Source organism: Pseudonaja textilis, chromosome 5, assembly GCF_049901715.1.
Source record: "Pseudonaja textilis isolate UNSWEBS1 chromosome 5, rPseTex1.2, whole genome shotgun sequence".
NCBI lineage: Eukaryota > Metazoa > Chordata > Lepidosauria > Squamata > Elapidae > Pseudonaja > Pseudonaja textilis.
In genome coordinates, this window is record NC_141994.1 from 71,038,595 (window position 1) to 71,055,195 (window position 16,601).

The 16,601-nt window shown below is 45.8% G+C and overlaps 1 protein-coding gene across 3 annotated transcripts in view; it reads left to right on the forward strand.

Annotated features, from left to right (window-relative positions):
• MKLN1 (muskelin 1) overlaps positions 1-16,601 on the forward strand; it is a 97,874-nt gene that overhangs the window by 30,035 nt on the left and 51,238 nt on the right. For 2 of the 3 annotated variants that reach the window (XM_087935343.1, XM_087935344.1), the window contains 3 exons: positions 5,262-5,371; positions 6,106-6,298; positions 13,514-13,591. In XM_087935343.1, the coding sequence (XP_087791469.1) occupies positions 5,262-5,371; positions 6,106-6,298; positions 13,514-13,591 (381 nt within the window). Of the gene's footprint in view, positions 1-5,261; positions 5,372-6,102; positions 6,299-13,513; positions 13,592-16,601 lie in introns of those variants that run through there. The other variant, XM_087935345.1, reaches the window with a different exon arrangement.

Genomic DNA, 16,601 nt, shown 5'->3' on the forward strand with positions numbered 1-16,601 from the left:
GACTTTGGGCCAATCACCAGGAGACTGTGAGTTCTAGTCCCCGCCTTTAGGCATGAAAGCCAGTTGAGTGACTTTGGGCCAATCACCAGGAGACTCTGAGTTGTAGTCCCCGCCTTTAGGCATGAAAGGCAGTTGAGTGACTTTGGGCCAATCACCAGGAGACTGTGAGTTCTAGTCCCGCCTTAGGCATGAATGCCAGTTGAGTGACTTTGGGCCAATCACCAGGAGACTGTGAGTTCTAGTCCCGCCTTGGGCATGAAAGCCAGTTGAGTGACTTTGGGCCAATCTCCAGGAGACTGTGAGTTCGAGTCCCGCCTTAGGCATGAAAGCCAGTTGAGTGACTTTGGGCCAATCACCAGGAGACTGTGAGTTCTAGTCCCGCCTTGGGCATGAATGCCAGTTGAGTGACTTTGGGCCAATCACCAGGAGATGGTGAGTTCTAGTCCCGCCTTGGGCATGAAAGCCAGTTGAGTGACTTTGGGCCAATCACCAGGAGACTGTGAGTTCTAGTCCCGCCTTGGGCATGAAAGCCAGTTGAGTGACTTTGGGCCAATCACCAGGAGACTGTGAGTTCTAGTCCCGCCTTGGGCATGAAAGCCAGTTGAGTGACTTTGGGCCAATCACCAGGAGACTGTGAGTTCTATTCCCGCCTTAGGCTTGAAAGCCAGTTGAGTGACTTTGGGCCAATCACCAGGAGACTGTGAGTTCTACTCCCGCCTTAGGCTTGAAAGCCAGTTGAGTGACTTTGGGCCAATCACCAGGAGACTGAGTTCTAGTCCCGCCTTAGGCTTGAAAGCCAGTTGAGTGACTTTGGGCCAATCACCAGGAGACAGAGAGTTCCATGAAAGCCAACTAGGTAACTTTGGCCCAATCACCAGAGGACGATGAGTTGTAGTCCCGTCTTGGTCCTCTTTTCTTAGCTGTTTCCCAGGGTTGATTCCTCTTGAGTCATAAGAGCAGGAGAACGCTTTGCTTCCTTTTTCTTGCACGCTGATTTTTTGGGGCAATCAAACTGCATCAGGCTTCAGACGTATTTATTGACTTTTAGTTCTTCTCTGTCACAAATATTGCAGGGGAGCCTTTTAGAAAATGCAGAAGCTGCCCTAAAGATCAATAAAATCTCCATGTTCTGGCATTTGTCCTCCAAGGTGCTCCATGTGCACTCTGAGCATTCTCTAAGTGGTTTTACAGAGTCAGTCTCTTACCCCCAACAATCTAAGTTCTCATTTTACCCACCTCAGAAGGATGGAAGGCTGAGTCAACTTTGAGCCTGGTGGGATTCAAACTGCCAAATTGCAGTCAGCCATCAGTCAGCAGAAGTAGCCTTCAATACTGTACTCTAACCACTGTGCCACCACAGCTCATTGTTTATCATCTATCATCTATCAATCAACTATCAATCCATTACCTATATACTCTCCCATCTCATCCGTCCGTCCGTCTATCCATCCATCCATCCATCCATCCATCCATCTAATCTGTCCGTCTGTCCATCCATCCTAACTATTCATCCATCCATCCATCCAATCTTCTCTATCCATCCATTACCTATCTCCTGTCTCATGCCATCCATCCATCCTATTATCTTAACTATCCGTTTGTCTATTCATCGTATCTATTCATCCACCATCTATTCATCCATCCATCCATCTATCCATCCATCCATCCTATTATCTTAACTATCCGTTTGTCTGTTCATCTTATCTATTCATCCACTATCTATTCATCCACCATCCATCCATCCATCCATCCATCCATCCATCCATCCATCCATCATATTATCTTAACTATCCGTTTGTCTGTTCATCTTAGCTATTCATCCACTATCTATTCATCCATCCATCCATCCATCCATCCATCCATCCATCCATCCATCCATCCGTCCATCATATTATCTTAACTATCTGTTTGTCTGTTCATCTTATCTATTCATCCACTATCTATTCATCCATCCATCTACTCTTATTTATCCATCCCTTACTATCTACTCTCTTGTCTGTCCATCCATCCACCCAATCTTATCCAATCTTATCTATTCATCCATTACCTATCTACTCTTCCATCTCGTCTGTCCGCCCACGCATCCAAAGGCTGCCCATCTTAAGCAAATCTCCACAGCTCACAGCAACCACAACAACCACGATAACAAGAATGTACCAGACTGGGAGACCACCCTTTTGGGGGAAAGAAACGGAAAGCCTTGTGTATGTTAGCCAGTCCATTCCTAAAGCCAAATGACACTCTGCCCCAAAGATAAATTTCCCCAACAGAGAAGTACTTGAACTCAGCTGTTTATTGCTAACCTTAGACATCCCTTCGAGTAGATCACAAGTTTCAGTTTTCTGGTGGCTATCGTTGCCCATTTCCCAACTGGGACCTTGGCCAGATTCAGCCTTCGCCGGTGGCCCCTTTTAACATGCAGCCACGTTGCCTTGCATCGAAGGGAGGGTGTCAGGAACGCAATTGATTCTCTATAAAAATCATTGTCTTGCCTTCACGCCGATTTGCGTAACAAATGGCATTGGGACTCTCCCCGTGTGTGAGGACTCCCATTATTTCAGATTATCTATCTATCTGTCTATCTGTCTATCTATCTATCTATCTATCTATCTATCTATCTATCGTCTATCTATCTCTATCTATCTGTCTGTGTGTCTGTCTGTCTTTTTTGTCTGTCTCTCTGTCTGTCTATCTATCTATCTATCGATCTATCTATCTATCTATCTATCTATCTATCTATCTGTCTGTCTGTCTGTCTGTCTGTCTATCTATTTATGTGTCTATCTATCTATCTATGTCTCTCTCTCTCTCTCTCTCTCTCTCTCTCTCCTGCCTGAGAAGCACAGCTGTATAAGCGGCTGGCATGATTTGAAAGGTTCTTGGCATTCATTAGGTTTCATTTCTTGTTTGAAGGGCTCGTGCCTCCGCAGTGAGGAACTTTGTGTTTTGTGGCTAAAGGGCAAGCCCCCCTCAGACGCTTTCGAAATAACAAGCCTCGCTCTGATGGAAGGCCTTTTAATCTTCTGGCAAGGCTGGAGCTTGTTGTTAGGAAGTGCTCAGTTTTTAATTAGTCAGGGAGTTGCAGATTGTTCTCCTCTTTCCTTGATCTTAGCAGCAGTAGCAATAGCACTTAAACTTACCTTCCGCTTTATAGTGCTTTCCAGTCCTCTATAAGCGGTTTACAGAGTCGGCCTATTACCCCCCTCCCCCCAACAATCCATGGCCCCATTTTGCTGACCTCGGAAGGATGGAAGGCTTGAGTCAACCTTGAGCAGGTTAGGATTGAACTGCTGGCAGTGGGCAGAGTTGGCCTTGCAATACTGCATTCTAACCAATGTGCCACCACGGTTCTCTCTCTCTTTCTCTCTCTCTCTCTCTCTCTCCCCCACCTATCTATCTTACTCTTATCTACCTACCTACCCACCTACCTACCTGTCATCATTGCAATTGCACTTAGAGTTATATACTGCTTCACAATGCTTTATAGCCCCTCTCTTGCAGACGTTTCATGACCAAACTAGGTAACAACATCAGTGCTAGAAGGGTGTGGGGTTTGTGGAGTGATGGAGGAGGAAAAGTTGGAAGAGGAGGGTTAGAGGAAGAAGGAAGACGAGTAGAAAAACTGTGGGGTTCTTGCTGCACCCTGAGCTCAGTGGTTTTCTTGCAGACGTTTCATGACCAAACGAGTTAATATCATCAATGCTAGAAGGGAGTGGGGTTTGCGGAGAAGAGGGGGAAGAGGAGGAGGAGGAGGTGGTCCTTGGTGCTCTCTGAGCTTGGTGGTTTTCTTGCAGATGTTTCATTAGCAAATTAGTTAACATCCTCAGTGCTAGAAAGGAGTGGGGTTTGCACTTACGAGGGCTATCCACAAAATAGATTTTGTTTTCGTCTGTAGCAAGAAGGGGCAGAGCTAGCGTGGCCATCTTTGGTCTGTGCGTCCGCCGCTCAGTCTGCATCTAGTCGTGCTAGTGGGAGGTTCGTATCGTTGCCCGTTATTTCACAGCAAACGTTTGAAATGTGTGCTGCAGTTGAAAATCCCGCGAGTTGTGAGGTGCGATCAGTGATAAGATTTTTGTTGGCAAAAAACCATAAACCGATTGAAATTTTTCGGCAACTGTGTGAAGTGTACAGGGACAACATCATCACTGAAGGTGGAGTGCGCCAATGGTGCATTAAGTTTAAAAATGGACGAACTAATGTTCATGATGAACAGCGAACGAAACAAGGCAGGCAGGCAGATTGAGTTGCTCATAGAATCACAGATTCATTCAGAGTTCTATCTATCTGCCATCGGCTAGCTCAGTCTGTCACATAAAATTTTCTTGCAAGCAAACTCATAAAATTTGCTAGCAAGAAAACTCACAAAATTAACTCACAACACACCATGCATGTAAATATTGATTTTTTTATTTTTAAAAAAGAGCAATTTTTACCCCAAATCAGGCAAAGCAGGAAGATTGAGTAGCTCACAATATCATTCAGTGATCTATCTATCCGCCATCGGCTAGCTCGGTCTCTTAAATTTGCTTGCTGTGAGTCTCCATTGAATTTGCTTGCAAGCAAACCTTCAGTCCTAACTGAGGTTCGGCTGTGCTGAGCTGAAGATCTAAAGACTAGCTAGAAAGCAAGAAATCCAACCATTTCCTGCTTCCTAGCTAATCTAAATCTCCCGGCACAGCAGAACAGATGATGGTCGGAAAAAGGAAAAATAGCAACTTAGCAGACAGGTTTTTCAGGTAAGGAGTGAGTGGGCAGGGAGTGTTCCCGCGGGCCATGTGGGCCGCGCAGCCTTGTGTTTCTGCACAGCCTGGATTAATTGCTTTGGGGAGGTGCTCTGGGGGTGAGATTTCTCTGCGGCCCACCAAAATTTTCCCACGGCCCACCGGTCAGCGATCACTGCCCTAGTCCTTCTCTTCATTAAACTAGACATACCCAATTCCTGCAACTGTTCTTCATATGTTTTGGCCTCCAGCCCTCTAATCATTTTTGTTGTTCTTCTAAAGACTTTCGTCGATTTGAAATCGTATTCCCAGAATGCAAAATTGCAATAGCAAAGGATAGAAAGACAACCAATTCTATTATTCTGATGATAATCACATCCTCAGGCAGCTCCTACTTTGTCTCATGCTCTTGAATGAACTGGGAGCTGTGAAGTTGCCTAAGAGGGGTCGTGACAGGGAATAACAGGGCAAGAATATCTCTAGTCAGCAGGAATTTCATATTTCAGAGCGATGTAATTTCTTTCTCCTCCTTTTTTTCAGTTCCGCTCCTGTCCTGGGGTCCCAGCTTCAATTTTAGCATCTGGTATGTTGAACTCAATGGTATTGATGATCCAGATGTGGTACAGCCCTGTCTCAATTGGTACAGCAAGGTAGGATTGTAACCTATGTATGAAACAGCCCCAGATAGGGAGGTGTTGTGTATGAGAGGGAGGGAGGGAGGGAGGGAGAGAAGGAGGAAAGGAAGTTGGGAGGGAGAGGGAGGGGGGAGAAAAGAGGGAAGGAAGAAGTGGGAGGGAGGGAGAGAAGGAGGAAAGGAAGTTGGGAGAGAGAGGGAGGGGAAAAAGAGGGAAGGAAGAAGTGGGAGGGAGGGAGAGAAGGAGGAGAGCGAGAGGAAAGGAAGCTGGAGGGAGAGGAGGGGTTGGGAAAGAGGAGGGAGGGAAGGGAGGAAGGGAGAGAAGAAAGGAGGTAGGGAGAATGGGAGAAAGAAAAAGAGAGAGAGATTGCTTGCTTGTGTGACTTACAAAACTTGGTTTGTCTATCAACGTTATGTAGGTAGTCTTTGATTTACAATTTTTTAAGCAGCCATTTGAAGCTATAACAGCATTAAAAAAAAATCCCAAAGGTGATTTTTTCCAAAAGACAACTGGACCTGCGGCAAAACAGGTTGTCAAATGGGGCAGAACTCACTTGACGACCGTCTTGCTTGGCAGCATAAATTTTGGGGCTCGATTGCAGTCGTACGACGAGAGCTACCTACGTATCGTTCTGCTAAGCCTGTCCTTCCGAGGATGTGGATTTGCCTGTGACCTAAGCTTAGGTCTGCAAAGTTACCAGCGGGACGCTCCTCGGTGCTGTTCTCATAGGTTTTCTTGTGTTCCAGTAGTACCGTGAACAGGAAGCCATTCGCCTCTGCTTGAAGCACTTTCGCCAACACAACTACACGGAGGCGTTCGAGTCCCTGCAGAAGAAAACCAAGATCGCCCTGGAGCACCCCATGCTGACCGACCTCCACGAGAAACTGGTCTTGAAGGGAGACTTCAATGCGTGCGAAGAGTTGATAGAAAAAGCTGTCAACGGTGAGTTCCCAAAGGTTGTCCCAACGGTGCTTTCTTGGGGGCAACTGGATTATCCTTGTTTGTTTTTCTTTTGAAGACGTTTGCTTCTCATCCAAGAAGCTTCTTCAGCTCTTGAGAGGATAGTGGGGAAGGGAAGAGCTGAAGAAGCTTCTTGGATGAGAAGCGAAACGTCTCCAAAAGAAAGAAAACAAGGAAGTCCAATTGCCCCCTGAAAGAAGCACCTTTGGGACAACCCAATGCCTGAGAATCTCTACGGACTTTCCCAAAGGGTTGTGTCACAACTGCCATCCTGCTCCGGCCTTGCTTTGCTAAATGCCAGACTGCCATAAGCTACGGGGTAAGTGTGTGGATGTGGTGAGGGAGCTGGGTACGGAGGAAACAGAAACTACACATCGTGTTCTCCCCGAGATGTAGGTGTCAGCATTCCAGCGACCTTAACCTGCTGTGATGACCTGGGGCGTGGTCCAAAGGCAACACAGTTAAATAAGCAAGAAGAGTCCCTTTAATTATCTCCAACTTTTCCCCCGAATCTCCAGGTTATCTTTGGCTGGAGAAAAAACTCTCCCAGAAAACAGCCTTTTAAGTGGAGAAAATTCAGTCAGAAAACAAAAGTATATACAAACTGAAACGAAAAATTCAAACAAACCATGCTGCAGTAATAATTAACTTGACAGGGCAGGAGAAGGAATTGCAGACTTGAAAGCACAGCAAAACTCACACAGTTGGGAAGACGCCAGGAACCCAGATAAGCCTCTACGATACCAGATAATTCACAATTTGCTCCCAACAACTTGCTGCGCGCAGCTTCCCTTTTTAAACACTGTGTTCCCAGCTGCACCTAATGAAGGGAATCAAGGCCCTTTCCTCCCCCGTAAGCCATGCAACTCATGTTGTTCCCTGCATGTCCTAGGATAAAGATCGGGTGGACCTGGGTCTTCCTCTGAACTCCCTCTCCCTTGCTCTACCTCTCTCCTGCTCTGCCCAGCTGGACTTTGACCTTCCCCAGTTTCTTCCACAACCAACGGAGCCACATTCGGCCTACCCCTCCGAATCAGATTCCGATAGGGGCATGACACCTGCCTTTGCAGGGATAGTAACCAAAACAATTTCTTGGAATGTGACTGGACGGTTGGGAGGTAACGGGGGGAGGCGTGGAACGAAAAAGAGGAAGATGAACAGGGCAAAACTTTGTGTGCAAAACCTCAGTTCCAGCTTTGCTTCATTGTATAACCACTTGGCTTTTAATAAAAGCCATCTTTTGGCTACAAACGGAGTGAAGAGGTTTTCCTTGCCCAGAAGACCAAGCTGGAACAGGGCTGACAGGTTGGGAGGAAGGCCAGAGGCATTTCTTTTTTTTTCCTTTTTTTTTGTAAATTTTATTTGAGTTTTCACAAAGAGAAAAGAAATACAAATAAAACATCTTTTTTGAAAGCAGCATAATCCCGGGTTACATTTCTTCGTCCAGACACAAATTCAGGTTCATGCTCATTTTTATATTCTATTCCATATCTTATTACTATTTTACATTTTCTGCATGGCTTCTCCCCTCTTTTAATTTTCTCAATTTTATTTTATTTATTTCATCTCAGTTCAAATTTTATTTTATTTTTTTGTCTGTCCTGTTTCAGTTGTCTATTATCTTTTCTCATTAAACAAAATTTCTCGTGTAGTTGCTGATTGGAGTATGACGCCTTTATATCTTTCCCCTAAAATTATAACACTCAGTATAATACATAACTTCCATTCGGATTCTGCTTGGTACATTCTTAAACTACACGCAGTATTCTTGAAAAAAAATAAAAGAAAAAATTATAAATTTATATAATTAAAACAACATTCCATTCCAATTCAATTCTATCATTAATATTAATATTCATTAAGGTCTTAACATTTTTCACGTTACTTTTCAGTTAAATATCATACTTCTATGGGAACAATTATAAACTCTCCATAGTTCCCCCCCTCTTCACTTATATTTTATAAAACATTGACTGATTAAAATGTTCCTATTCAGGAAGGCCAGAGGCATTTCTGACAGTCTAGTTAGGGAACTGTTGAATTTGTGGCGGGTTTTTTTTTTGTTGTTTATTTTTAAAGCTCCAAATATGTTGGGAATGTATTATCCTGTGGAGATAATTCTGGGAATTGCAACCTCAGGGCATCTGGTGTGTGATCTGTTGGGGAAAGCTGCCGCCCGAGGACTTTTAGCCTGTGATTTGTGTCGTGTCATAACTGCTGGCTTCGTTCTAACTCTTGGCATTGGGGTTGTTTTCTGCACCGTGGGTGGCTGACAAGTCCAAACGGAGTGGAAAGCTTCCTGTTTATGTTGCATTAGCTTGTCACATTGCTAGAGGGCCGTTCCGTATGATCTTTAGGGCCGGCTGGGTTATCGTTTTCATCATGTGAAAAATAGCCGTGTATACAGTGCACAGGGACGTGGTGGCTCAGTGGCTAAGACGCTGAGCTTGTCGATCAGAAAGGTCAGCAGTTTGGCGGTTCAAAACCCAAGCGCCGCATAACGTAGTGAGCTCCCGTTCCTTGTCCCGGTTTCTGCCAACCTAGCAGTTCTAAAACATGATCCCTGCCCCCTAGAGCCGGAAACAACTAGCATGTATGTGCGAGGGGAACCTTTACCTTACAGTTTACAGGTAAGTCCTCGACATACGACCATGGTTGAGCCCAAAATTCCTGTCGCTAAGCAAGATGCGAAGTGAGCTTCAACTCATTATATCACCTTTCTTGCCACATTTGCTAAGTGAATCACTTGAATTGTGAGCAACACGGGGTCCCAAAGGTGCTTTCTTTTTCTTTTTTTTCAAGAGGAAACTGGACTTCAGAGCTGAAGAAGCTTCTTAGATGAGACGCAAAACGTCTTCAAAGAAAAAATCAGGAATTTTTTTTTTTTTTTGCTTCTTGCAAAAAAGCACCTTTGGGACCACCAGGGACAACCTGGAGGACTGAGAATCTCCGTAGACATTTGGCAATACCGTTGTTAAGTGAATCATTGTCAGAAGGTTGCAGAAGGGGATCGCGTGACCCCGAGACACTGCAACCGTCATGAATATGAACCGCTTGCCAAGCGGCTGAATTTTGACCACGTGACCATGGCGATGTTGCGACCGTCGCAAGGGTGAAAAAAAAATGGTCCTAGCTCACTTGTCCCAGTGCCGTTGTAATTTTGAACGGTCACTAAATGAATGGCTGTAAATCAAGGTCTACCTGTAATCTAGTGATTTTTGATACCGTGGCTTCGATAGGTAGCTTCTGAAACTGTGTTTGATAGGGTTCTAAGTGATTTTTTTAAAAAACAACTGGCTGCGGAGATGACCCACTCAGTTAAAGAAGCTATTTAGCCATTTTCCTTCAGGATGGATGACTGGGAGAAGGTTGAGGCCACTTCATTCTCCAAAACCTGGATCCCACCTCCTGGAATTCGCAGTGATGAAACATAAAAGGATGCCTTCAGCTCCACATAATGTACTGTACAAGTTCTGTGGGTGTGCATTTTGTATCGTCGTTCCCTCAGGCCTCTGGGAGGGTGAAAATGGCCTCCCCTGGGCTATGGAGGCCCTCAGGAAGCCGAAAACAGGCCCATTTCCGGACTTCCTAAACTTCCGGGAGGGCCATTCTTCGCCCTCACAGAGCCTCCATGCAGACCCTGCACTTACCTGCATCCAAAACGGCCCGCGTGGAGACTCCTGGGAGGGGTGGGCAGGGCCAGCTGGCCGATTCAATTACCATTTCAGCAAACCAGATGTAAATTTAACATCCGGTTCGCTCGAACCGTCCCAGATCAGCTGAATCCCACCCTTGATAGTAAGCAGTGAGGGGCTAATTTCGACGTAATGCTTATTTTTTTTTCCTCTTCGTGTTGTGATTCGCCGGTGAAGATGGCAGAGGTATCGGACAGTGAGGACGAAAGGGAACCAGTCAGGGAGTCTGGAGAGGACTTGGACGAGGGTCCTGCATTCAATGCAGAGATGGGGCCAGGACCATCTGAGAGTGGGGTGCTGCCTTCAGAGCCTTTGGAGTCTGGCAGCAGAGAAGCAGAGGACCCCAGGGGGGACCTGTTCCCAGTGCACGTGTGCGCAGAGCTGCTAGAAGGCGAGAGTAGCTGAAGCAGAGGGGGCAACTCAGGAGTAAGGCTGGGAGGTTGATGCCCCTCCCATAAGGGATAAAAGCCAGCCCTCGGGGATGTGCTCTTTGCAGGAAGCAAAGCAGTTCAGTAATCTCCGAGTCCTTCGTGAAGCTCTGTACTCTGGTCGTTGTTTTTTTTTCTAGGTTTTTGAGTTAGTTGATGTTAGCCTGAATTGGACTTCAGTTTCTTGGCAGCATTCGACAGCACCAAAAAGCGTGCTCTTATCTGGAGGAACTGTATATAATGAGTTTTTGGTTGGGAATGCAAGTAATTCCCAGCGTCGCATTAAAAAAGGTTTTACTTTTAAATTCAGTTTGTGTTTTATTAAGTTTGAGGAAGCCTGGGTCAGAACATGTCAAGGAACTCATGTGGAAAATAGGAAGACCTGAGTGATGGATCTCTTGGCTTTTGCACAAGAGATCTGTCAGCATGACTGTGCAGGAAAGTCACATCTTCATTGCTGATGCTTTCCAGAAAACCCAAATGGGTTTTCCTTCCTTCGCAGAGATTTTTTTTTTACAGGGCTATTTCTCTACAGGGGAGAAAATGCCCGTGTTTGAATTTATTTGCTTAAAATAATATTTTTCATGCTAATCTACTGTTCGAGGTGGACTTCATTTCTGTCTGTCTTCCTGTGGTCGCCCGCTGACGGCCAGTGGAACTGATGACAGACTCAGAGAGTGAGGAGGTTGGGGAGGAACTTGGGCCAGTCCTGGAGTCTGGAGAAGGCTCTGACGAATGCTCTGTCTGCAGAGATGGGGCCCAGGGTCATCTGACAGTTATCAGCTGCCTTCAGAGTTGGAGATCAGTGGGGCAGAAGAACAGCAGGAGCCTGTTCCCAGTGTGCGTATGCGCAGAGCTGCCAGTAGAAGCGAACAGTTAAGAAACAAGGGTTGACTCAGGAGTAAAGGCTCAGGTGGATGGTGAATGGCCCCTCCCATAGGGAATAAAGAGGAGCGAAAGGGGAGTGGGGTTTGCGAGGAGACAGTTAGTTCAGTTCATTAGGGTGAAGATCTGTTCCTGATTTCTTGCAAAATAATTGCTGCTACAGCGTGGCGTATGGAAGGTATCGTCCTGGCAACTCTCCAAGCCTGATAAAAGTCTGTAACTGTGAATTCTCATGAAAGACTGTTTGCTGTGACTTTGCTGGAGAGGAATTCCCTTTAACCTAAATAAAAGGGGTTTTATCAGGACGAGGAGTCGACTTCGTGCTATTGGCTAAGCCTAGGTGAGAACACTTTCCTTAACATTGTGGATAGGCATGTCTGGTTTTTTAAACAAATCTTTAAACTCTGTTATGATTTGCTATGACAACGGTGTCTAGACAGCACGATGAATTAAAATCACTGGGCAGAATAAATGTGCGATGAACACAGGTAGTCCTCGACTTACAACCAGTTCATTTAGTGACTGTTTGAAATTAACAGCGACACTGGGAAAAAAAAAAGATTCTTGGCCATTTTTCACATTTACGACCGTTGCAGCATTCCCCCACAGTCACGCGATCAAAATCCAGCTGCTTGGTAACTGATTCACATTTATGACGGTTACAGCACAACCCTAGGTCACATGACCCCCCTTTTGCCCACCTTCCAACAAACAGTCAGTGAAGAAGCCAGATTCACTTAACAACCATGTTACTAACTGAACAGTGTCAGTGATTCACTTAACAACTGTGGCAAGAAAGGTCACAAAATGGGGTTAAAAATTCACGTCACAAATGTCTCATTTTAACAACAGAAATTTTGTCCTCAATTCAATCAGAGTTGAGATGGGAGGCACCTTGGAGGTCTTCTAGTACATGGATCGCCAACGTTTTGGACCTCAGGGACCACCAAACTCATAATTTTAGACCCCAGGGACCATTAACCGGTTCTGTGGGCGTGGCCTAATTTGTGGGTGTGGCGTGGTGGTCATGTGACTGGCTGAGCTTGGCTTGTGTGTGAATATAAATATATAAATATTGAATTTTTTATAAAAAAAGAGCAACTGTTACCCCAAATCAGGCAAAGCAGGCAGGCAGATTGAGTTGCTCACAGAATCACAGATTCACTTAGAGATCTATCTATCTGCCACTGGCTAGCTCAGTCTGTCACGTAAAATTTTCTTGCAAACAAACTCATAAAATTTGCTAGGTAAATTAACTCACAACACACCATGCATGTAAATATTGAATTTTTTTTTTTATAAAAAAAGAGCAACTTTTACCCAAAATCAGGGAAAGCAGGCAGATTGAGTTGCTCACAGAATCATTCAGTGATCTATCTATCTGCCATCGGCTAGCTCAGTCTCTGAAATTTGCTTGCCGTGAGTCTCCATTGAATTTGCTTGCAAGCAAACCTTCAGTCCTAAGGGAGGTTGGGCTGTGCTGAGCCGAAGATCTAAAGACTAGCTAGAAAGCAAGAAATCCAACCATTTCCTGCTTCCTAGCTAATCTAAATCTCCCGGCACAGCAGAACAGATGATGGTCGGAAAAAGGAAAAATAGCAACTTAGCAGACAAGTTTGCCATGGGGGTACCAAGGACCCCACAGTCGTTATCCTCCTCTTCCTCCTCCTCCCCCTCCCCCCCACAATAAACTCCACTCCCTTCTAGCACTGATGATGTTGCCTAGTTGGGTCATGAAACGTCTGCAAGAAAACCACCAAGATCAGAGAACACCAAAGACCCCACTGTTCGACCCTGAGCTAGAAATATTATCTCCTATCGGAGTCTTACTTCCTAGGACATCTGCCTTTATGTGAGTCATCCCTGGTGACCCCTTTCTTCAATCACCTTATCTTTTCCCCACACAGCAGGGTGACAAGGATTTTTCCCTACTTACCGGATGCGCTCCGCGACTTAAAAGTTGACACAACTATATTCACGTTTTTTTAAAAAAAAAATTATAACAGCCTCCCTCCCTCGCTTTTTCCTCTGGTTCTCCGTCTAATTTTGTATGAAATTACTGTGCTGGTTAACCGCTTGTTTTCTACTGCCGTTTGGCAAAAGGTTAAAAAAAACCAATCTTGCAAGGCTGCTGCGATGGGAAGAACGATGGCAGCTCACTCTTTTATTTTCTTTTTCCTTCCAAACAGATGGTTTGTTCAACCAGTACATCAGTCAGCAGGAATACAAACCGCGGTGGGGCCAGATCATCCCCAAAAGCACCAAAGGTATCGTATGGAAACTGGGTTTGCTGTGAGCTCTTTCCGAGGATCTGGTTGACGGAAAAAGTAGATACTACTACCAGATTCAGCTGCCAGGGATATTAACAGGTAGTCCTCGACTGAAAACAACCATCGGGCCTGAGATTTCCGTGACTAAGCAGGGCAGTTGTTAAGTGAGTTTTGCCCCATTTGGCCACCTTTCTTGCCCGGGTTGTTAAGCGAATCGCTGCAGGCGTCATTAACAAAGTTGTAGAGTGAATGTGGCTTCCTCGTCATCTTCACTCCAGAGAAGGAACAATGGATGGAAACTGGACAAGGAGAGATTTAACCTGGAAATAAGGAGAAACTTTCTGACAAGTGAGAACAATCAACCAATGGAACAGAAGTTGCCCTTGGAAGTTGTGGGAGCTTCATCACTGGAGGCTTTCAAGAAGAGACTGGACTGCCATTTGTCAGAAATGAGATAGGGTCTCCCGCTTGGGCAGGGGGTTGGACTAGATGACCTACAAGGTCCCTTCCAACTCTGATTATCTGTTATAAGATCATAAAAGGGGCATCCCATGACCCCATCTCCGTTCTCAGGGGAAGGGAGAGAGAGAGAGACTTTTGGCTTCATGCAAGGAAAGCAGCGGAAGTCTTTCTTTCTCTCCCCCAAACTCTGCCAGAAAGGAGTCTTTGGCAGTGGAGTCGCACCAGTGCAGCCTCTTGGAGCAGGAGGCCCTGCAGGGTCCCAAAGACTCATTTCTGGCGGAGTTTGGGGGAGAAAAAGAGACTTTTGCTGCTTTCCTTGTTCGCAGCCAAAAGCAGAAGAAGAAAGAAGTGGAAAGAAGCAGCCCGGTGGCCAGGCATGATGAGTGAGGCAAGTCCCCTCCCCTGCCCTTCCCCCCCCTCCCCTCACTGTCTCATGCTGTTTGCAATGCAAACGACGCAAGCCTTGTGTTCCCGCGGGCGATGTGTTCCTTCTCAGTCTGGATTAATTGCTTTGGGGGTGACATTTCTCTGCGGACCACCAAAATTTTCTCTCCGACCACCAGTGGTCCCCAGCCCACTGGTTGGCGACCACTGGCCTCGATAACTTCTTTGTGTTATTGGAATTGACCGAATGAATCATTGGTTGTTTTAGCTCAACCTTGTTAGATTTGACTGGCAACAGCTCTCTGGAGATCTGTGCTCAGAGGCCTTTCTACTTTAGCTAACCATGCCCAGTTCTTTTTGGCTTGTGCATTTTTCTCTCTCTCTTAAGACCATCAGTATCGTATCTTTTTCCAGGAATGATTTACCGGCAGTCCGCGACTTCCAAGTAATACACCCCTAATAAACAGAACTCCAAGGCAGGTAGATTCAGCGGTGGGATTCAGTTTTTTTTTTTTTACCACCGGTTCTGTTGGCCTGGCTTGGTGGAGGCACTTTGAGCACGCCCATGCAATTCCCCCGTGCCAAACTTGCCCTTTGCGCCTGCGCAGAGGGTTTCCTACTGACCTGCAATCCTGCACTCTCCCTGTGGGTTCAACAGCTGACACACGGCAATTCGGTGTACTGCGCAAAGCAGCTGAACTTCAAAACCAGGAAATAAAATCCGTATAGAGCTGGAGCGGGCAGGAGGGCCAGCAGCTGATCGTCAGAGCGAACTGGTTCTCTCACAGATAATTCTTGGAGCTATCGGTTCGGCCGAACCAGGCCAAACCTGTAGAATACCATGCCTGGGTAGATTCTTCAAAGAACTAGTTTGTCAGGGCTCTGGCAGTTACCCCCATTTAAATCATGAGTCTTGAGCCAAACTTCCAAAACTTAAAGATTTATTTGGAGTAAACATGCCAGCACTGTCTGGGTGTAGCTGACTCTGAGGCACATCTTTCATTGTCACCCTTGACCCTGGTTTTCCCCCTACCCCCTGGGTGTATCGTAATTCATATCCTCCAATGGGACACATCCATAGCCCAGAGTCATCAATCATTCTCTCCAGTTAGAATTTTGCGTGGCAGAAATTTCGGTCACCTAGAAACTATCTTTGAAAACATTTATAGAATGCAAGCTGCCCACTGCTTCCCGCTCCTTTCTTTTGGCAACTCTAAAAAGACCATAGAAATATTTTATGAGTTGACATATGTTGGATATATCATATTGGCACAGGCCGATGAAAACCGACTCTGAATATTCCTGCAGTTTTCACCTGATTAAACGTTCTTCCCCCTTCTTCAGACACCCAGTCACATGGTCCAATCATCATGTCACCCAGTTGCCTAGTAACTTGGCTCCTCTTCTCTCTGACCACCTGTGAGAATGTCCTTGGTTCCCAGGAGAAAGTATTTTGTTTTGGCTACAAAACCTCCATCTATCTCTATTCCTCCCCCCGCCCCCAAACCCCTCAGCTCCACTGTGACAACACCGAAGCTCAAAAAATGGCCTCGCTCAGGTCAGCTTTGGGGTTGGCAACAACTACGATTGATCCCCCGATTTCCTCCGTTCAGTGAGGCGGTCCTTCAGTGAGTTTTTGCCCCATTTTATCACCTTTCTGGCCACTGTTGTTAAGCAAATCACTGCGGCCATTAAAGTTAGCCACATGGTTGTTAAGTGAATCTGGCTTCCCCCTTGATTTGGCTCATCAGAAGGTCGCACAAGGGGATCACATGAAACCCCCCTGGGACACTGCAACTGTCGTAAATATGAGCCAGTTGCCAAGCATGTGAATTTTGATCACGGGACAATGGGGAAGCTGCAACGGTCATAAATGTGAAAAATGGTCATAACTTAAGACATCTGTCAACTCAAAAATATTTGTCTGGTCTTTTAGCATTGTCAGCAGAAAGGGAGTAGGGGGAGTAATGCATACCTTAAATGCTTTCATAGATAATTTCTAGGCGGCCGAAGCTTCTGGCACTCAAGATTATGACTGGAGAGCATGATTGATAACTCTTGGCTATGGATGTGTCCCATTGGAGAATATACATCCAGGGCGTGGGGGGAAGACCAGGGTCAAGGGGGAAAGGAATGATGTGTCTCAGCGTCGGCTGCACCC